This window comes from Anser anser (genome assembly GCF_964211835.1).
Source record: "Anser anser genome assembly, chromosome: 12".
Classification (NCBI taxonomy): Eukaryota; Metazoa; Chordata; class Aves; order Anseriformes; family Anatidae; genus Anser; species Anser anser.
Genome location: NC_139733.1, coordinates 7,371,265 through 7,393,111, shown reverse-complemented (window position 1 = coordinate 7,393,111; position 21,847 = coordinate 7,371,265). Strand labels below are relative to the sequence as shown.

Genomic DNA, 21,847 nt, shown 5'->3' with positions numbered 1-21,847 from the left:
CTTCCTGGATCTCATCTGAAACTTTCCTTGGGGCATGGCTTCTACAGAGTAGTCCTAGGCTCTAGAAAGTAGCATGCCTTGTGCTATCTAAACCTAACAATTCCTTATACATACACCCCTAAGGGCTTCACCAAATTTTAGGTCTCCTCTTGAAGTCAATATAATGGGAAATGTAAAAATGTAGCAAAGTCCTAAGAGGTAGAGGACTATTTACTCCCAATTCCAAAGCCCTAAAATTTGTCTTGCTTCCTTCTCTTTACTCTTTGCCATGCACAGTGCTTTTTCCTCTTTGCCATGCACAGTCAGCATGCATGGATACACATAACATTCACAGAAGAAACTGCACCGCAATTTCAAGATACTGTCCCCCATGCTCACACATATTAAATAGCCTCTAAAGGGTTTTATCAGTTGCTCAGCTTTTCATCATCTTCAGGGCAAATTCAAATAGCATTATATGTTAAATAATTTTATCTGCAACTTAATTTACAGTAACAATTTTGCATTAAAGCAGATAAGTATAAAATGGTTTGCTTTATTTGTCTCCCATAATTTATTTAAAAAAAAAAAGATAAAAATTTATTATATCATGTTACATCAGTTCTTAGGGTTTCTGACCATTGCTTATGAGAAATAGTTAAGTTCAGTGGCCTTCCTCTTTTCAGAGATCATTTTTCAGCTAGCATTTGTGGGTAATAACAACAAATACATCATGCACCTTGTATATTTGTCTTTGACATGCTTCAACATAAAACCAACTGGATGTCATAATGGCATGTAAATGTTACAACATAAAATGCACCTTACACATTTTCAGCAGTCACCTGAACAGAGTAATCGCCAACTGCTGATCATACACTGGTGTTCAAAGGCCCTGCCACAGAAGGATGCACTCGAGTATCAACAGACAAGGAGAAAACTACCAAGGAATCACCTCTACATCTACACTCTCTGTAGATGTTACGGAAAGGGGAAAAAGGGAGAAAGAGAGATTTGATATAAATCTTTCTAAGATTCTTCCTCTAATACATATTCCTGCTACATTCCTCTAATAAAAACAATATATATATCCAATCTAAGCTTTCCAAACTTTAATGCATTTCTTTCTTCCGAAAATCTGCCAAGTCCTTACGAGAAGACACTTTACTAATTTCACCAGATGATGGCAGCCTGTTGTTACCAATTGAAGGAAAATTCTAAAGAATAAATAACAAAGACTATTACTGCATGGTAACAAATGAGTAAACTTCACAAATATTGACTAAGCAAAATAGCCTATTTAAGTACTAAATTACTATGGAGATGTGCTGATTTTTCTTTCTTTTTCAGCAAGACCAGTATCAAGTCTTCCTCCTCTGCCCAGCTGCCACTTTACATGAAGCCTGCAGGAATTCAGTGTTATCTGGCATTTGACTGAAAACGACCACTATTCTCTGAAGTATTTGGGGAGAGAAAAGGACAAATGGACAGAGAAAGAGCACAGCCACTGCATGGCCTTAGGAAAAAACTTTAAAATCATGAAAGTATCATCAAATATGAGCTGGATGAGAAGACAGGGAGGTGTATTTAAAAACAGCTTAACAGTGGGGCCCAGAAAGTAGTGACTAGTGGAATGAATTCTACTTGGAGGCCATTAACTAGCGCTGTACCACAGGGACCAATCCTGTCCAACATCTTCATTAATGGTCCGGATGATGGGGCGCTGTACTCTCAGCAAGTTTCCTGATGACACAAAACTGGCAGGAGTGGCTGATAACCCCAGCCAGTGAGTGACTACCCCAGAGGGTCGTGCTGCCATCCAGCGGGACGCAGACAGGCTGGCGAATGGAGTTACGGGCCAGGAACCTACAGAAATTCAACAAGCAGAAGTGCAAAGTCCTGCACTGGGGAGGAACAACCCCAGGCACTGGTAAATGATGGACAGGCTGGAAAGCAGCTTTGCAGAAAAGGGTCCTGGTGGACACCAAGTTAAACATGACATGCCAGCAGTGTGCTTGCATTGGCAGGATAAGGACAACTTATTTATTCCCAGTGTTGCTGTCACTAAGTTCCTCCTTGAACACGGAAGCCAGAGAAGCCTGGATTCCTATGGGCTTGAGTCTTACAACCCACAGGTTCTTCCAGCTTGTTTCCACCTCACTCTAATACCTCAGCATGTTCTCCTGCAGCTCCATTCCACAGCTGCCACCCGTTTGGCTGCCAAGTGACAGAGCTAAAAGTATGCCAAGGGCTTAGTCAACACGTCTGGTTTGTCTTGCCATCTGGCTGCTTACTCCAAGAACAAGAACTGTCTTTTTCTCGGCTGAAGTACCTACTTGGAGCACTTTCTTCTACCCTGCTGCTGTTTCCACAAGTTTTAGAAATACATGTCTGTTTGCCTCTATCCTTTGTCAAATTTGGTTATAATTGGCTATGACACCAAATATACTGGGTGAAATAATTGACAAACACCAGAGATAAATCATCCCTTCCACAAAAAATCAAGAAAGTTCAGCTATTGTCACCATAATGAAATTTACCTATGTCCTAAGAAGCAATTTCTGCTGTCTCTCAAAGACTGCAGTTACCAGCATTAAACTATTTACCTGTTCGACCATAGTTGTCCATTTACTAATATTTGTGACATTTTTTTTTCAAGTTTAAGCTAAATCTAGCTAGCTAATTTTTTTAGAGCCTAAGTTTCCAGCTATTATTTTGATATTTACTACTAATAATGCTACAAGTATTGTATTGGCTCAGTGGAATCAACTGATGCAACTTCTAATGTCTCAGAAAAGACTGCCCAGTAAAGCTGAACAAAACCAAGAAGTTTCAACTTTACAAGTTTGACCTATGCCAGTTTGTTCTCTCCGTTCTTGAAAGTCTCTGGATATTTTCCTGCTTACTGCCTTGATTAAAAAAAGTGTTTTCCTAAATGACAGATTAGCAAGATCAGAAAATTAGTAACATGACATTCATTTTCAATGAAGTTCAAGGAAAAGAAGAAAATTCATAAAATATTAAGAATATTGTCAATCATCACTGCTCATTACTTCATAGTCTTAAGAGCAGATTCCTGGTTAAAATATTGCATTATTGATCCAGAAAAACTAACATCCAACACAACAGGCAGAAGAAACATTAATATTTCCATTTTATTTTAATCAGAATTTTACACAAGCAGAATGATAAAGTCAAAGTAATGAAATAATGATCTGAATCCTCTATTTTTTTTCTCCTTTTCTGTGCTGAGAATTGAAGATTGTTTCTTGTTTTTTTCCTCCCTTCTGGGGAGACTAGAGGTTTGAGAACAAAGCTTCTAATTGGAAACATACGGAAAAGCCCTAGAGTAAATGAAAATCTGACTCGAACTCCAAATGCCACGTATCACATACCAGTGTCTGAATTTATCTGCTGAGATACACAAAAGATTTACCGTGCATACTCAGTGAACCACCTGAGATGAAAGACAGTGTGAAGCACAAAATAAACAAAGTCATCTTTGCTATTTAAGAGATTTCCAAAAGTAATCAATATTTTGAAACCAGAAGTTCAGATGTTTCTCAAAGCTTGTGTTAGCCAATAGAAAACTAGCTCAACAGAATAGGCTGCCAGCAGACAGGCTCCTTGCAGTTTTTCACATAAAATACGAAGTTGAGTTCTACTCAACAACGCAGTTCTGGATTTAACCATTCTGCTTCTACGACTGAGGTGGGAAAAACATACAGCCAGGTTTTCCTACCCATACACCCTTTTTCTGTCTCAAATTCATGTCCAGGAAAAAATCGAAGACTATGAAATTTTTGGAACAGCTGCACTATGGATGCAGTTTTGATGAGAATCCCACACATTTTCACACAGCGAAGTCTTGCTACGAAGTCCCTGTGCATGAGCAGTAAATCTAAAAAGCCAGGATGCATGAGGCTAACTGCATATATACAGACCTTGTGTAATGTGTCTCTCATGCCAGATTCATTACGCATGTACTACCCATCATCACCTTTACAAAGTTCTCTATCAGAATCAATTGGAGAAATACTGAAATTAATATGCTCTCTTCAAAATCCGTCTGGAGTAACTGTTAAATAGTTACTTTCTCTCCTTATTTACAGAAGACAGTGAAGCATGGAAAAAATCTCGAGTCGACTAGTTGCCAAAGGATATAAAATTTCCTGAGAGACAGAGAGGGAGCAAGTCATCAGCACTAGCATGCACTTGCCTCTTAACTGCTCAGCCTGTGTTATTTCCAAGTTCCAAGTGCTTTTTAGATATAAAGACAAATGACAACATTTTTCCTTCCAGAAACACTCTTCACAGAATACCTTAACTCCTTTATTTCTTCCTTGTGGAAAAGAAACGTGGCCTACCATTCTAAAAGAACATCCAGACATCATACTAGCATTTTTCTTTCAAGCCCTATCTTCTTTCTATTCTACAAGATTAAACAAGGAACAGGCAGAATGAGTCATGGGGCACGAAGAAAGGGAAGAAATCACTTATAATATTAATCTGAACAATAGATTCTCAGATTCAAGAAGGACAGAAAAATCAACTATTCTGCAAGAGTAATATATGCAATTGTCTACTCATTTGTCCAGCAGCAATGCTGTGAGGCAGCATTATCACTTGCTCAAGAAAAAGTTAGTTTCATAGCCAGAAATCAGTAATTTCACAAAAGTTTACTTTGCTTTTCCAAGTACCTGTTTTCACTGATATTTTAAATTAATACATAAAATTGCCACTTAGATGTTACTCTCCTGTAAATTATGCTAATACTTTCTATTACCTCAAATACTAAATTTTATTTGGCAAAGAACTTTTTTCCATTTATAACATGACTAATACAGAAAAAGAAAGTTAAATAACTTGCAGAAATACAGAAGTATTAAGTAAATGCCAGTATGCCAGTGTAAAACTTTGTCCCCATATTCACTAAATGCATAATACTCTCCTAGAAGAACAACCAACAGAATCTTCTTACAATAGCATAAATTTTGAGATGAAAGAATGAGAACACTTATAGAAGCTACATTCCATGCAGACATCTACCTAAATTGCATGGTAGAGTTAATGGCTTTATGGTCCAGCTGACAAACTATGCTTCTATACAAGGGCCTGTAAGATTAGCACATTCTTTGAAATGAAGATAAAGTCTGTTGTGATGTTATACAGAAAAAAAACATACTTAAAATCTCTATCGACCACTACTATAGCCAGAGCCCATAAAGTACTTCCTTAAGCAACGTGGCAAGAGATTCCTTATTTGTCCTGTAACCATCAGGGTTAACAACTAGCATTTATGTATACTTTAGAGCATAAACTTTTCAGAATACAAAACAGATTAAGCTAGTAGGTGGTTAATAGGCCACTATCTCTTCTCCTTGAAACCACTGTCAAGGTGAAATCTGTACGAAATAATACCTTGGTACTATAATTCCTGTGTATTTTGGTTCTACTGAAAATATATATATATACATATATAGATGATACAGTCTTCTTGGAACAATAAATATAGCTGTTCAAAGCTAAATCAAGTGTGTTCAGAATGAATTTCTGAAAGTCAAAACCACAACATTTCAGAAAGATAGAAACTAAGTCTGATCTAAAAACAATCCTTAGCATTCTTCTTGCTGCTTCCATCTAAAAGATGGAAGAAAAAAATAGTTGTTCTTTATTAAAACCTTATATCATTATTTATGATAAAGCAATTAAAACACTGCATGTTACAAAAAAAAAAAGGGTTCTTACCATACTAACTAAAAACCTTTGAGATGTTTTCCATGTGCACGTTCCACCGGAGCATACATATGTAAAGCAATATTTCATTACTCCTGTTATCAGGAATGTTTTGCCTTAGCTGTACCTGTATTTTACAGATGTGTACTGCTGCTTCTTGTGCTTTGCGCTGAGAACAGCCAGGGTAACGCATGTTTCCCACTTAAACTGTTCCCTCCCAAAGGCAGAGTGCATAGGAACCTGAGAAGAGGAGAATATGTGAGTATGGAAAACACATCTGTTAGAAGTGCAATTGCTTCAGAAAGCAACTCTTCTGTCTTTCCAAAGAGTACCTTTCCACTTACGCATTCCATTGTGGGTAAATCCTGTATCTAGTTCACCCACTGGCAGTTCTAAACAATTAGACAGCCATGTCAGTGTGGCTGCTGTCATAATGTCCAGAGTTATGAGTAAGTTTCAGCAGTAAGTCCAGTGCTTGGCAAAGATGTGAAGGGAGTTTTGGACAGCTGTCTTGCGGTCATATAGAATATTAAGATTTTTTAAGACTGCTACTGGTATAGGCTCAGTTCTGATGAAGCTCAGTCTATTCACTCAGTCCCTCAAAGCACTGACTTCATGACATACCCAGACGAAAACTCAGCTATATATATATATGTATATTTATTTTTTAAAGACGGAAAGCATTGTGAATGTTTACGTTTGGGCTATAAATACACGCATGTGTATTCACTCTTGAGAAGTGATAGAGAAGGCAACAGTCAGTATAACACTCAGTAACAAGGACACTTGCTTGATTACCATAGGAGACCTGTAACTAATGCCTAGAGCACCTGAAATGCTTGCTACCACGACTGTTGGCTTAGGGCAGAAAAAGAAACAGGTTGTTTCTTCTCAAATGGCCAACCCTAAAAACGTGTGAACCATGTTCAAGTCCTCACCAGAAGCAGCCATAAGCCCTTTCAAGAATCTCAAAATGGCTAATGATAGAAGCAACAGAAGACTTCCTACCACAGAGTGATTGGATAAAGTAACTGTGAGACACTGTCTCAGCTCTGCCAAGAAGCAGCTGTGATTCACAAACTATTCATACAAACAGTAAGAAATACTTAATTTGATTACTTGCCATAGATCAAAGGACAATTTTATTTGGTATGTCTGCCAGAATATAGATGTATGGAAAAGTATCTTTCCTAAAAAAGAGTTAATATTACTTAAAGAAAATCCACAAAAAGAAAAAAAAAGAGAGAGAGAGAGAGAGAGAGAGAAATGGAGGGTAACTGGATGAAAGGAAGAGCACAGAGATCATATTTTTCCTTATAAGATGAAGCCAGGGACATGTACAGATGAATGACATGTTGTAATACTCAGTGTTTCTATGGAAGTTTCCAAGTCACAGTCTCTGGCTGCAGAGGAAATGTACTGCAGAAATATAACTCTTCACTTGTCATGTTCTTATAATCTTTCCTGCAGCTTTGCTATCAGCTGCTATTAAAAACTGGATGCAGGACTAGGTACATCTTTAGTATTACTTGGTGCAGGATTCTGTTCTGTGATGGCATACTCATATAGTAGCATTACAAGGCCTTGTGCTAAACAAGAGAATTTTTAGAATCTTTAGAAAAAAGAGGGATAATAAAAGTTAGGATCCAGTTTAAGGATGGTCTCCAGTTTCCAGACTACTGTAGAGAGCTGAAAGGCTGCCTGGCAAAATCCTCTGCCCCAAAAGGCGGGACAGGTAGCTCTGGAAATGTTCGAACAAATCCATGTATGATGAAAATAAACACATTCAACAGCTATTGTAAAAACAAATAAGAACCTTCATTCTTGCATAAACTCAAAATAACAGAGTAAATGGGAAGCACTTTCTATCATATAAAAGCCAGAAATTTCTGTTAATGCAAAATGTTTTTTATGCATGATCATTCAGGAATTCTTTGGCAAATAACTTTGAAAACTACTACTTATCCTTGCCAGAAAGTGCCTGAAGAAAGAAGCTAATAATGGAGGGGCTATAAACATGATTTTCAGACTGAATACAACCATACGAACAATCTCAAGTTGCATGTACATTTCAAGTACATTACAAAAATGCACTAAATTTATAGCTATGAATGAACAAAATAAGCTAATGAAAAAAATAATATAAATTATTAAGATAGGGTAGAAGTTGCATTGTCTCTTTTAAGTATCCATCAGCTTCGGACATTGAAGTTAGCAGTCCTGTTTGAAAAAAAAAAAATGAGTAGAAGTACCTGCTTTGGAATAGACTCAAGGAACAAAGGTAGCTGGTTAAAGTGGCCACCAAGAACGCTCTCCCAGTGAGCTGCAAGTTTCTCGTCAACTTCACATTTTAAGATGATAGTTTGCAGACTTTGCTGGTGTTTTATTTAGAGACATGAAGGTTGTGCCTAAGCTGTTAAATATCTGAAAGATATACTATATATATATATAGTTAATAGTATTATAGAAGAATTGGCATACTATGCTATCTCAGATAACTAGCATTGAAGCAATAAGGACAGAAGCAATAAGGACACATACAAAGGGTACCACTCTGTTTGGATTTACCAACTTGGATTGACACCACACACAGATCTCTGCATGTTTCATTCACCTATGTATCACGTGCCTCACTTTCCCCTATTACAAAACAGTTCAGTTTATTTACAGTGTTTATTGTCTTAAAACTATTTTTAATAGTTTGTCGGCAATGATTATTTGATTACTTGTTACTGTAGCAGAAATTTAAATGACCCTGCTACAGAAAACAAAATCCATCAAAGAAAAATAACCTCTCCTCCCCCGACAAATTCAAAGAGTCAATATATGCAAAACCTACAGTCTAGTACATCTTAGGAGTTATTTTTCAGTTAAAGCTTCTTTTTTTTTTTTAAACTCAACTATTCTCAGTTGCTCAACATGCTCTTCATAGTAGCTCCTAGTAAACAAACCAACACGTGTAAAACAGACATGTAAGACAAGGGCTGCCAGAGTTTTCATCACGTAATACCACCTACAAAATGGGAAATAAGTCGAGACCACACAGCAAGGCTCAGGTCAGAGGCGACCGTAGGGCCCCACGCACGTCCCAGCTCTGTCCTCCTTTAACTTTTTGTGTTTCGGAGGTGGAGGTCTCATCTCAGCTCTGCAGGACTGTTTATATGATTCAATGCCCACTTTTCCACCACCTTTAAAAATGCATATTTGCACAGGGACATGCTCCTAGAATGACTTTCCAGCAAAAACCATGAAGTCTGTAAGAGCTGTTGTTACCCGGTGCTCTAGGCTCAGGCTGTGCTGAAGGCCCTGCCAGAACAAGCAGTTCAGCATCTTGGTTTGCTGAGAGCTCCGTGCTTCAGTACCTGAATTTTCCAACTCACCATGGCGCATGATAAATAAACCCTTCAGCTACTGCCATCATGATAGTTGGTTACTATTACTGACGGCAAAAACAAGTAAGAAGTGCCTTTGCAGATCACATATGAGAGCCTTGCAGACTGCTAGTGGTCTGCTGACAGCATCTGTGGATTGCCAGTGAAGAACTAGAAATTAAGATGCAGAGTTTTATATCCGTATTTTCTTTCTGTGCCTACAATCTGACTTTGAAGTGCAGCCCAGCATAGATGATACATGCCTGAGGTTGCTTCTTTCTTCAAAAACCCACAGGCTTTATAAAGAAGCAAATTACAACATTCAAATTTCCTCATTATATTTGATCGTGCATTTTCTTTTCTACCGTGCAAACATCTAGAATAACAAACCATTACAAATTCTTACCTAAAACATAGATTTCTTTCAAATTGCCAAGTGAAGATTTTAGAATTTTGAGCATGAGGTTTTTCTCCAGAATTCTGATGCCAGGGCCAGCCCTTGGCTGAAGACCTTTCTAGTTCTAGCAAGTTATTCTAGCTCTAGCTTCCAAAGAGTTCTCAGTAGCACTGTTCTACACAGCTTAGTGTCATTTGACTTCCTTTGAGCCTCGATGAACAACATGCACATTATTTTTTACTTTTTCTGTACTTCATATGGAGAATCACACTTTTGGAGGAGAGGGAAAAAAAGCCCCCCCAAACCCCAAAGTCTTCTAAAGCAAACTGTTGAGAGGGAAAAAGCTATGCAATATAATTTTTTTCCGTCTTATGTCAGGGCTTATCCCATTTGTGAATTATGCGACCTCAGTGACAGTCATTATCTTCTCTACTTATTCTGGAAAAATTTTGCCTAGATTTTTGAAATTTAAAATAAACAGTTTTTAAATTTACATTTATACAATTAGTTAAGCAAACCTAAAACTACCGCCTATTAGAACAGTCTTCTTTCTTAAGCCTTCAGTTCAGAACCAAAGTTGAAAATGCTAACTATTCTCATTAACTGAATGCAATTAATGACAAAGGTAAGACTTCAAACATTTTATTTTTTAAAAAAACGATCCATCCCAGCAAAGTTACTTTAAAGATTTGTCGCAGCCTTTGAATCAAGAAGTCTTACGTGTAGGATGTTAAATTTAATCCTCTCATTATCCTCCCTGTAAGGAAATTCCTACTACAATTTAAACCAAAAACTAAGAGATGACCAAACCACACAGATTTGACCAAGATCACAAAGTAGAGATTTATTTACATCCAAGACAGCTCATGCAACAAAAAAGTAATTGAGTCTTTATATATCCCATGGCTAGACCTCATCTTCTCCAACTATACATGCTTTAAAGCAAGAGTTTTGCTACATTTTTCAAAAGGACAGACTCTTTTCCTTTGCCACCATGGATTTTTAAATACATAACAAGATTTTAAGTCTTCTGATAGCTTAAGAGGATTCGGGACCCACTCAGTAGTTGAAAACTATAAAAAACATCAGGTATGAAATTAAAATTTTAATTTGATCCCACTTTTATCTTTAGAGAAAATAGTTTTAATTTTTGCATGTGCTTTATTTGGAACTGTTAATATAACGGAGCTTCCAAAACTGCACTACATTCTTTGTCTTGCATTTCAAAACAACAACAAAAAACAACAACAAACTTTGTACCAGCAAGTAACACTTAACTAGCTGGCATTAAAACTCAATGTATTTTTCTGATTTGTCATTATGAATATATTGCAATTACTGAAAAAATCAATTACTTTTGTTGTTTAGTATTACTTAGGTTTAATGGTACTGTGTAGGTATTTAATTATTTACTGTAAAGTACATAGAGGACCATGTAATTTTTTATTTTATTCTTTCAACCTCTCCTTTGCAGTTCTATATTCTCTGTATAAATACACGGATTTCATTTTAGTTCCAGTGTTGCCAACTCCTACAACATTATTTTGCTAAAAATCATGCATGAGTTTCTTCTTTAACAGTGTTCTAGTCCACAATGCTACAGAGAAAAACTTGAAAAATCAAAAAGATCATTGGCTTTGGGAAGCTTGAAGCCAGAAAAGAAATAAAATTTACTGTTGCAATATTTTCTTGAATATAATACTTACAAGGCACTAAGGCTTTTTAAAGAACCAGCTATTTCTTTGTGAATAGATTTAGAAACAATGTAATTGTTTTACCAATGCGAAAGCATAATTAAATGCTTCCTTAGAGTTTTCTGACAAATCCTTCAATTAATCCAGAACAGTATCTCAACTTTGACAACAAAAAACTTGCACCTTCTATTTTTTTTGCATATCTCACAGTTGTTTTCCAAGTACCATATAGCAGCAAAAGTAGATAATGATACCTTTTTTTATCCACTTTAAAAGCTATGAGAAATAGTCGTGTTCAGTAACAACAGCTTATATCTCATGTAATACTTATCTGTTTCATACAAAAATTTATATTCTCTGTTCACCAAAAACATGTTGGAAACTTACTGTGATTCGTGAACTGTAATTTTAAAACACTACATGTTAAAGCCACTGTGTAGCACAAGTATTTTGCAGGAAGCAAACAGCAAAGACATTATGGAGGAAACAAAAAGTGTAGAATTGAAGATACTTATCAGGACCTTCTGTAGAGCACACACTTTCCCTCAATTTTAATAAGGTTACTTTTTTTTTTTTTTTTTTTTTTTTAACTGTTTCTTAACTTCATCCTCCAGAGGACAAATCCTTTGGATAACTGAATGAGCATAGCTGAAACCACAAAATGAACTAACAACCTCTGAAATATTTTTGAAGTCTTATTTTATTCTATTTTTTTCAAGTGAACTGATAACACTAAAAAAGTCTTGTAAATACTTTTGAAGGGATTCTAACAAAAGGATAAATCTCTTCCCAGACTTGTGACACAACATCAACAATAGCTGATGATGTGGCACAATTTTTTTTTTTAACTGGCAAATCAGAAGAGGGGCTAAGGCTATTATTTTGCTTTGCCTTCCCACAAGGCTCCTCACCACAAAATATGGCTTAGAGACATCTTTTGTTCCTCCAGCTGTGTTAGGTTATTGCTCAGATGATTTCATCAGCACACTAAGTTGCTCCCCTCTACAACTTGAGCTTCCCAGACTTCCAAAGAGTAAGTTTTCTTGGTAAGCAGGAACAAAAGAACCAATTGTGTTATTTTTGCAGTTAGGAGTGAGTCATGCATGTTATATAAGTTTTAGATTTCAGCTAGTAAACTGCTTGTAAATACAGTTACTAAGCTTTGATTTTTTTACAGATAGCAGACAATCATGCTTGTATGATTTTCTATTTTCTTTCAGCTTTGTAAGTATGCAGTTTGTCATGTTGTGTGCATCTGACTTGCTTCCCCCATTACCAAGTCTCAGCTGACATAATTCTTTGTTTTCAAGATAGTGGGTTCTTAGAAAATGTCACGAAGAAGAATTAGTATCTCAGTGCTATGAGATGTGAATTGCAAGCTTGTAAGGGGATTAACATTCTACCGAATATGCACTCAGCTACAGCAAAGGTATAAAAACCCCACAAAATACAAGCTCCTCTTCCTCTGTAACACAAGAGACTTTGATACCTATTACTTCTCATTGAACATGAGGTGATTATAGTTCTTCCCTTTACCTTGTCCACCTGACAAGTGAATTGTGTGAATGCCTAAGTAAGCTTTTTCTTCAAACAGTGCAAGACTTTGCACAGTTATTCCTCCTGGTTTCTAAGGACTAATAATTTCTATTCTTGGGGCCACAATAATCACAAACTTTGTGACACCAAGCAGAAGTGCTGAGAGGCTAGAACCAGAAGATGAAGCTAAGTTTCTGGACAGGAAAACCAGGAGCAAGGGAGTAATAGGAATCACAACACAACCAAGAACATGAAACTGAAACAGGCTGGAGGAACAGATTGCATCCGTTCAAGAAAAAATCGAGTCACACTACTGACAGAATTTATATAGGTAGACACCAGCAGCTCTGACTGGGAGTTAGAAATACTGCATAAAGGTTTTCTTCTAATATATACTGCCTTAAATCTCAAAAGCTATTAATTCCTCCTGAAGGACAGTATTGCTTCCCTGACCCAGCAAGTGTCTGCACGGTTTGTCAGCACTGCGCATTTATATCATGCATGTAGGGGTGGGCTGGGTCTCACGCAGACATTCCTGCTACTTTTATTAGCTCAGATATGTCTGACAATGCTATGGGGTTATGGAGACCCTGGCTTTGCCAAGGACCTACATACAGTGTGGTTCTCAGCAATTGACTCCACCCAACCCTGTTTTTAAATTTAATGAGTTATTGATACTTCATTAAAGGAGCATTACAATGCAACTGATGCAAAGTCAGAAATTTGAGTTAGACAATACCACAATTGATAACAACCACCCATTGTTGCACACTATCTTGTATGCAACACAGGAGGATCAGGAGAAAGTATGCAACTTTAGAGTTTTGTTACAACTTTTCTTAAGACTCCCTCTCTCCTTCAATTCATTGAATACATCATGCTTTGGGAATCAGCAGTATGAAACAGAAAATGAGCATTTGTGAATCTTGTCTCTTTGATATCATAGAAATGTTGTTTGGAAGTGATGTTTGGAGATAGCCTGCTGCTCAAACTGTGTCCATCTCCAACACAACTTTTGTGCTGTAAAAGTTCCTAGTGAGAGAACTAACATTTTAAATATCAGTTGTTTTCATCTTCAAATAATTTAATAAGGTTACACAGGTGTTTTCAAAGGTCTGAGAAATAAATATTCCATGGGAATTTCATCTGCACCCATTTAAAGCTGATTTCTAAGGTTGATGTTTAACCCATTAAACTGGAAAGAATGCAGCATCTAAGATGTTACAAACAACGGTCTGCACCATTTCACGTGTGTTTCTTTCACAACTTATTTTAATGTATGACAGAGAAGAATGAAGACTGGGATTATTTTTCCTGCTACTTCTCACAGATGTTATGGTACCCCTCAGTAAAAGACACAGCAGAGGTAAAAAGTTCTTCCTTATGCAAATTCAAAGAAAACTTATGTTTACTTCAAGGCCACTATATTTGTTTATGGCAGTTTCTTGGAAGATCCGAATTAAAAATTGCTTTTGTTGCTGTGGTGGTTTTACCCTGCTGGGCAGCTGAACTCCACCACAACCACTCTCTCCCCCCGCCCGAGAAGAAGAGCAGGAGAAGAAAGTATGCTGGAAAGGAAAAAGAAAAAAAAAAGCTCACAGGTTGTGATAAGGATAATTTAATTAAAGGGAAACGGAAAAGAGAAAAAGCAAGCAAAGGCTGGGCAGAAGCACAAAGAGAAATGTTATTCTCTACTGCCCATCAGCAAGTGGTGTTTGGCCACATCCCAGGAAGCAGGGCCTCAATACACATAGTGGTTGTTTGGGAAGATGGATGTCTTCATAACGAGAGACCTCCCCCCACTTCTTCCCCCTTCCCACCTTTCATTGCTGAGTGTGACCTCGTATATAGCATATCCCTTCGGTGGGTTTAGGTCAGCTGCCCACCTCTCGCCCACCCCCAGCCTACGGGCTTTGGGGGGGTTGGAGAGGGTCTTGCTGCTGTGTCAGCACTGCCCACTGGGAGACCAAACACCGGTGTGATACCAGGGCTGTTCTAGCTGCAGGTGCAGCCCACAGCGCCGTATGGGCCTGCAGGGAGAGGCAACTCCATCCCAGCCAGTCCCAGTACAGCTACTAGTGCCACTGACAGTGCTCCCAAGAAAATACATTATTCTGCTTATTTACATTAGTTTAATACCACTGCTTCTTAAAACCGATAAGCTTGTATGCGATTTAGCTTATGACTGTCTAGTAAACTTATTTTTTCCTTCTCATCAACAGAGTACAACATACAATTCTAAATATGGGGATTCTGAGCCACCTATCGATCATTTACCTCCTCTGGACTGCTATGGTCTTTTGTCAATATGAAGACTATGATTTTGGGGATGAATATGATGAGGAGCCAGATCATCAGCATTCCGATTATTTTAATCCAAGTCCACAAGCTGAAGTTCCCCGCTTTCCTATGCCAGTCGAGTGTGCCAGAGAATGCTTTTGTCCACCAGCTTTTCCACTATCAATGTACTGTGATCACCGTAAACTTAAGATGATACCAAATATCCCTGCTCACGTCCAACAGCTCTACCTGCAAAACAATGATATTGAAGCTGTACCTGCAGGACCGTTCACTAATGTTACCATTTTAAGAGAAATTAATCTCAGCCACAACAAAATTAAGTTTCATATGATTGACCATGGTGTTTTTGCCAAACTGTCAAATTTAGTGCAGCTTCATTTACAGCATAATGAATTAGAAGAATTTCCATTCCCACTCCCAAGCTCTCTTGAGCGACTCCTCCTTGGTTTTAATAAGATTTCTCAGTTATCCAGAAATGCATTGGAAGGATTACCAAACATAACCATGCTTGACCTTTGCAATAACTTTCTTGATGACTCCGTACTCAAAGGAAAACGCTTTTCAGTCATGAAAAACTTAATGCAAATCAACTTATGCAACAACAAATTAGAGACTATGCCTCCTGATCTACCATCATCACTTATGTATCTCTCTCTTGAAAATAACTCGATTTCATATATTCCAGAAAACTATTTCAGCAGACTTCCAAAAATCATTGCTCTAAGAATGTCCCACAACAACCTGCAGAACATTCCATACAACACCTTTAATCTACCTAACCTTTTAGAACTTAATCTTGGACATAACAAATTGAAACAATTATTCTACATTCCAAGAAGTCTGCAGCATTTGTATATTGAAGACAATGACATTGAAAGTATGTTGATGTAATTCTTGAAAAGCAAAAAATGTAGTGAATTTTGGGGTTGGTTGTGAAGAATGGGATCAGCATACTTTATCATCCAGAACTAAGCACTTTTAACCTAGATCAAACCCACCACTTTTGTTGTGTCCTTGGTTTTGAGGACCCGCCACTTTACAGCTCTCAGGTCACTTATAAACCAAGCACAGAATCCAGTAGTTAGCTAAATTTACATGTTTTTCAAGAGGTACTGTGATACTCCTCTTTGCAGACAGATGAGCTTGAGCCATTAGTGTTCTGAACTAATGAGTTCACGTGGCCTTGACCCGAAGTTCATATACAATGTACCTCTCAGGAGCAAGTAGTTCTATGCAGCTTTTAGCTTACAGTGTAGAAAGAATATCAACCCATCATCTTCAAGCTGGAATGTAAACACATCCTTGGTTAGCTGGGACCTACCAATGGTAAACTACAGGGGATTTCATTTTTCCATCTTTCCTATAATTTCAATGCAGATATTTTGTAATTATTCTGTAATTTTTTTCATATAATTAGCTAAGATAACTTTGAAACTTGCTTCTGATAAGACAATTAATAAAAATCACATACAGGGAGAAGGAACCACAAAAATATTCCATTAATATAAACTAGTAATTACAGATTTTATATATATATACACACATATATTTTTTACCCCACAACCTGATACTTTGCAAATTCCAAAAGAGTTATCACTGTAATTTAAAAAACTGATTAAAAACAAAGGACAACTTTGATAATATGCAAAACAAAAAATATTTTCCATTTTAATCTCCAAAATTTCAATTTTGTAATTGTTCTTAAATATAACTATTCTCTGTATTTTAATGAATATTTTTCTCTCTTACAGTGCTAAATGTTACTTTGATGTGTCCATCTATTGATCCAATGAACACCAAACAATTAACGTATATACGGGTGGACCAAAATAAGCTAACAACTCCAATGAGCACGTATGCCTTCTTCTGCTTCCCTCACATTAGAACCATTTATTACGGTGAACAAAACGGTAACGTCAACAAGTCAACTCAACTAAGAACATCAGTGTTTCGCCGATTATTAACACCAGAAGAATACGATGAAACAGAAGATGATCATGAAACACATGATCAAGAAACTGAAGAAGATCGTGAAGAAGAAAACAACTACTTTTATCCTTACTTTCAGTGAAAACATCACTGTTAATGAGTATATATGGGAACTTTTGCTTACTTGTGGGGTACTTATGTCCATTTCAGAACAGCTGGATAGTTTGGAGTATTTAAGATACATCTATATAAAATGGAGATACAGGATTTCAGTGTACATAAATATGTCATTACTGGTGTAGTAAAAACCATAATACTGGTAGCAAAGTACACTCATGTCAGCATTTAGTAGCAGCCTGATATATAACCTGAGTTAATGACGGACTCATCTGCTGGTTGGCGGTCTAAGCAGAAGAAAAGTGACCTGAGGAAAGTTTGTATGTTTTAAAGTGATTCAGCTTGCAAAGTGATTATACCAGATCAACATCATGCTCAACAGGAACATGTGGATAATGGCAAAAATCCGTCCAGCTAGACATTCTACTATTATCTACTATTTTGACAGCAGTAGAAAACAGACATATTAGAGAAAAATATATGGGGGTAAGATTACAAAAACACTTTCAGAAGGTTCCTGCACATCTTCCAGAAATACAGATGTTGCTTCTTTCAATATCTAGATGGACAGGAAACTCACAAACTTGGAGTTTCAAATCTTCTTAATATTTGTTTCCAGTGTTTTTGCCAAGATATATTATACTTATTCCTGAGCTTGTACCTTGACTGTAACGAGTCTTTCAAAAAAGGAGATTTTAGTTGTTTAATAATATAGGCAATGAACAACCTCTCTTCAGTGATCTTAGGATGTGCATTAATATAACTCTCAATCATCAGTATTTAAATTTTACCTATACTTTAGAAGGCATTAAAAATGTAACACTGTTTAATTAGAATTGCTCATCAACTAGAACAGGCACAAACAGTGGCATTACAGACATTTTTAAGACCATCCCGCTGCATAGATAATACCAGTAAGATATATTCTGCTTCAAAGTAGAAAAAAAATGCTTAAAGTAACCCACAGAAAAGTAATATGTACTGTTTGAGCTATGGAAAGTTTTTTTTTATGTTATATACCTAGAAAGAGTTGCAAGTCACTACACTACAGTATAGGATACTATTACAGGGCACTTCAGCCTTTTTTTTTTTTTGATTTTTATTATTAGTATTAATTAACTCCGCCCCCCCCCCCTTTTTTTTTTAAATTCAGCATTTCCTGATAAATCTTTGTTAGCAGTGAGGAAGAATCACCATTTTCACAAGAAAAACTAATGACTGCAATGAACTATATATCATACTCCTAATGTTACATTATACTTTAAGGAAACTAAAAACGCCATATAAAATTACAAGCAAATTTGTATTAGAATTTCTAAAGAGTTTGTCAGTTTTCTTTCTTATAAGATCAGTTATGTTTTGAAGACCTTCCTGGTATATTTTGGATTCTGATACAACAATTAATATACTAAAATGAAAAAAATCAGTCATGCACCTGTACCTTTAAATGGAGAGAAATTCCTTGTAAGCCCATGAACATACCCCAGTCTTTAAAAACAAATGCTTGTAAAGATTTATACATACAAAATTTATTATATCATTATCAACTTGGAGTCTTATGTTATCTCACGTAAGAAATCTTCTCTCTCTTCTACCCCTTTTTCTCTTCCATTTTATGAAAAGATCTATTCATGGCAAAGTATTTTTATGGTAGCTACACGAATTTGTGAATGTGTAGCTAGAACTCTGCAGAATTTACCTTCCTTTGTTAAAAAAAATGTTTATTAACATTTATCACCTTCAAGAACCTCTGGCTTCCTTAAGGAAGAATATATAAATGTATTCATTATAGTATTTAAATGCTCTCAAAAAACTTATGTACATTATATACGCAAATTTAAATACATATATGTATAGTTTTATAGTTTTATTAATATAAACTTATAGTATGTTATCCTTAGGGAATTGTTATAACTTTTCATCTCTTTCAGATTGTAAGTGTAAATGAATAGTGCACAAAATGCAAACCTAAATTAACAATTTTTTTGAAAGTCTTGCTCAACCTTAACAAACACTATTCAAATATAATAGTATCATAAATCTTTTATCACAAACTTTCTGCTTAGCTTTATTTTTAAAGTAGCTTTAAAGACAGACTTTTGGTAACTAGTTGCATATGTTTCTTGAAGTTTAAACATAAATCAAACTGATAATATAGCTCTAAAGTTTTCAGTAATTACTACATTAAATTCATTCACATAGAACATGAAAATTGTATTACAAGCAGAAGCATCATAATTCATATTTCATTCAATTAATATTATATCCTGTGTGGCAAATACAGTGCTATATTTTTAGAAAAGATTTCAGGATGTTCAGGGAACTGAAGACTTGCTAGCCCTAGGTCTATATTAGAGAGATGAGAAGTTATCATGAAGTCCAGAATCAACCGATACCTAGATAAATACAGTTGACATTGGTATGAGTGGACATGGCATCTGTAAAAGGATGTTCTACCTTGCAAATCTCCTGGAGTTCATTGCAGGAATCGCGAAGGGTGTGTACAAGAGAGATCCTGGTTCAAATTGCCTACCATCGATTTCTGAAGAGTTTTTGAGGAAATCAAGCTGCCACAGATTGAGAGGTGACGGCACAGACAAAACCAAATAAAACATAGGAAAGATTAAAAGCATTGAAGTTCAACAGTCAGTTCTTGTTGTGGAGGGAGTCCACTTGCAGGAGTTTTGCAAAGGGCTGGTGCCCAACAAATTGGGGTGATCTGAGAGACAACACCAAAGATTGCTAAGAGACAATGAAGAATGACCACTACCAGGATGCTAAAATAGCAAATGAAGTTCAACATCATTAAATGTAAAGTGATAGTTTTGTGAAAAGTGAAAAGATAATATTAGCTTCACCTAAGAGCTAACAGATCATGACCTGAGTATCATCACTCAGGAGCGACACTTGGAAGTAACAATAGATGGTACCATGAAAACACTGGCTCTAGCACCAGACGCCATTATGCCACTGACCCAGACATTTAACATGCTACAGATTTCTGACCCCTTGAGCTACCCATAATCTTTACATATGGCATAATCAGCAGAGGATTAGAGAGAGATTATAAGGGCACCAAAGGTAAGGAATGGTTTCTATATAAACAATATTAAGTTAGCTGGGACTCGCCAGCTAAGAAAAGAGATGGCTAAGGGGAGATAAAAGAGATGCTTACAAGATTATGAGTTGCACAGACACCATGGATCCAGGGATCAACTGCTCCAGTGCAGGAGCAAGGAGATATTAAAGAAAGCTGGCATGGGTCAGGTATAAGCCAAGCAGAGAAAAAGAAGTTTGCAGGCAATGTGTAGTCAGCTTGTTAAACTGTGTGCCTAAGAACACAGTGAACACAGCAGCCATTTCACATGTGGTTTTAAGGGAAGACTGGATAAGTAACTGTATTTCTTGGAAGAGATTCACTGCAGGTTGTTGGGCAGAAAGCACAGTAGGTGCAGAAGTGCTGAGCAGAAAATAGTTGGTGAACGGAAGAATATTTGTAGATGGGAGGAGAGAAGAATGATATATGCTTGTCCTATCCTGTCTTCCCAAGGCACCTGCTTCCGGCTATTTTTGGAGACAGGACACTGTACGCTAACTTGTTTGGAACTCCATATCCAATCCTACATTCTCACTGTCTTTGACTGTGGTTAGCATGCTTCCATTGCTCCTCACTACTGCTATACACTTACTGCCTTAATATATTTGAATTTTAATTCAGCATAAGCGCTATGTTTATATAGCGAGGCATACCCAAGTTCATTAAATTTGGGAACAGCATGTCTGCAATGCTACATGTTGCAGTACTCTGTAGCAGTCACCCACTCTGATTCAGGTACACAAAGCAGCCTAGCCACAGGACTGTGGAGCTCTGTATAAGCCAAATTATACCACTAGAGAACCATACAAATTTTGGTGTCAAAATGTATTTGCTTGGTGCTTGCTCTGGTGTTTATTTTCAGAATATTATATGGTCTTTTTTCAGTAGGGAATAAATCCTTAAACTAAGAACTAAACATGCATTAAAACGTTACTTATTTTATCAGTGACGGTTGAACCTAACGAGTGTCAAACAGTCTGATTAGTTTATTTACAGCAGAGTCAGTAAATATAGAAACGAAGCCTGAGCTTGCTTATAGCATTGTCTCCGCATTAGCAACCACAGAGTGGAACCATACAGCACAGTACTTGTGATGAAACCCTGAAACCCAACCTCTTTTTTTTTTTTTTTTTGAGGTACAGGATGCTTACTTCAGAGTAGCCACTGATTAAAATTCATTAACAGCTGCAGCACATCAGGTGCATCCCTGAGTATATACATGTTCTGGTTTGTTACATCCAGAAAGAATCAAGTTCACATAACTCAAAGTCCTCTGGGATATGACAACAAGCCTACAGCAAGTAGGGCTTATCAGAGGATTCACTTCAAAAAATGCACTCCTGATCCTAATTAAAATAACAGCAGAAACATCGCCAGAAAAACAATAACTGATAAACATGGACAAACTGTTCAGAACTGTCTTCCACGTCATACCTGTATAAACAAGGATGGAACCTTCTTGAAATTTAAGCTAAGTATTATCAGCAGTACCTATAGTGCATAAGAATAAGCAAGGCAGTAGTAGAGCCTTGCAGAACATTTTGATACCCACACAACCCTACAGGGAAAAACTCATGGGTTTCTGGAAAACAGTTATGACTAAGCTTTAGTTCATAGAATTAAAGTTCTCAAAACTACAACATAACTGACAGACTTTTTCACTACATCTATACCACAAGATGGAATTATT

At 36.7% G+C, this 21,847-nt stretch overlaps 2 protein-coding genes and 1 long non-coding RNA gene across 11 annotated transcripts in view; 1 reads left to right on the top strand and 2 right to left on the bottom strand.

Moving 5' to 3' along the window:
- CENPP (centromere protein P) overlaps positions 1-21,847 on the bottom strand; it is a 138,010-nt gene that overhangs the window by 78,932 nt on the left and 37,231 nt on the right. The window lies entirely within an intron of this gene.
- LOC310880562 overlaps positions 562-21,847 on the bottom strand; it is a 32,703-nt gene continuing 11,417 nt past the window's right edge. Inside the window, exon 3 of the long non-coding RNA XR_014571760.1 lies at positions 562-5,955. This is a non-coding gene — a long non-coding RNA (uncharacterized lncRNA). The remainder of the gene's footprint in view (positions 5,956-21,847) is intronic.
- OMD (osteomodulin) lies at positions 10,066-19,114 on the top strand. 4 transcript variants are annotated; one of them, XM_083796572.1, is made up of 4 exons: positions 10,579-12,210; positions 14,000-14,079; positions 14,936-15,891; positions 16,766-19,114. In XM_083796572.1, the coding sequence occupies exons 3-4, from the start codon at positions 14,958-14,960 to the stop codon at positions 17,083-17,085; spliced, it is 1,254 nt and encodes a 417-aa protein (XP_083652698.1). In that variant the 5' UTR covers positions 10,579-12,210; positions 14,000-14,079; positions 14,936-14,957; the 3' UTR covers positions 17,086-19,114. The 4 variants fall into 4 exon arrangements, with proteins under 4 accessions (XP_083652697.1, XP_083652698.1, XP_083652695.1 ...); XM_083796571.1 differs by lacking the exons at positions 10,579-12,210; positions 14,000-14,079 and adding an exon at positions 10,066-10,572; XM_083796569.1 differs by lacking the exon at positions 14,000-14,079.

Excerpts from the sequence above, each read along its gene's own strand:
- OMD (XM_083796571.1), top strand. The coding sequence starts at position 14,958 with ATGGGGATTCTGAGCCACCTATCGATCATTTACCTCCTCTGGACTGCT. Across the intron at positions 15,892-16,765 it reads TGAAGACAATGACATTGAAA|TGCTAAATGTTACTTTGATG; the intron begins GTATGTTGATGT and ends TCTCTCTTACAG.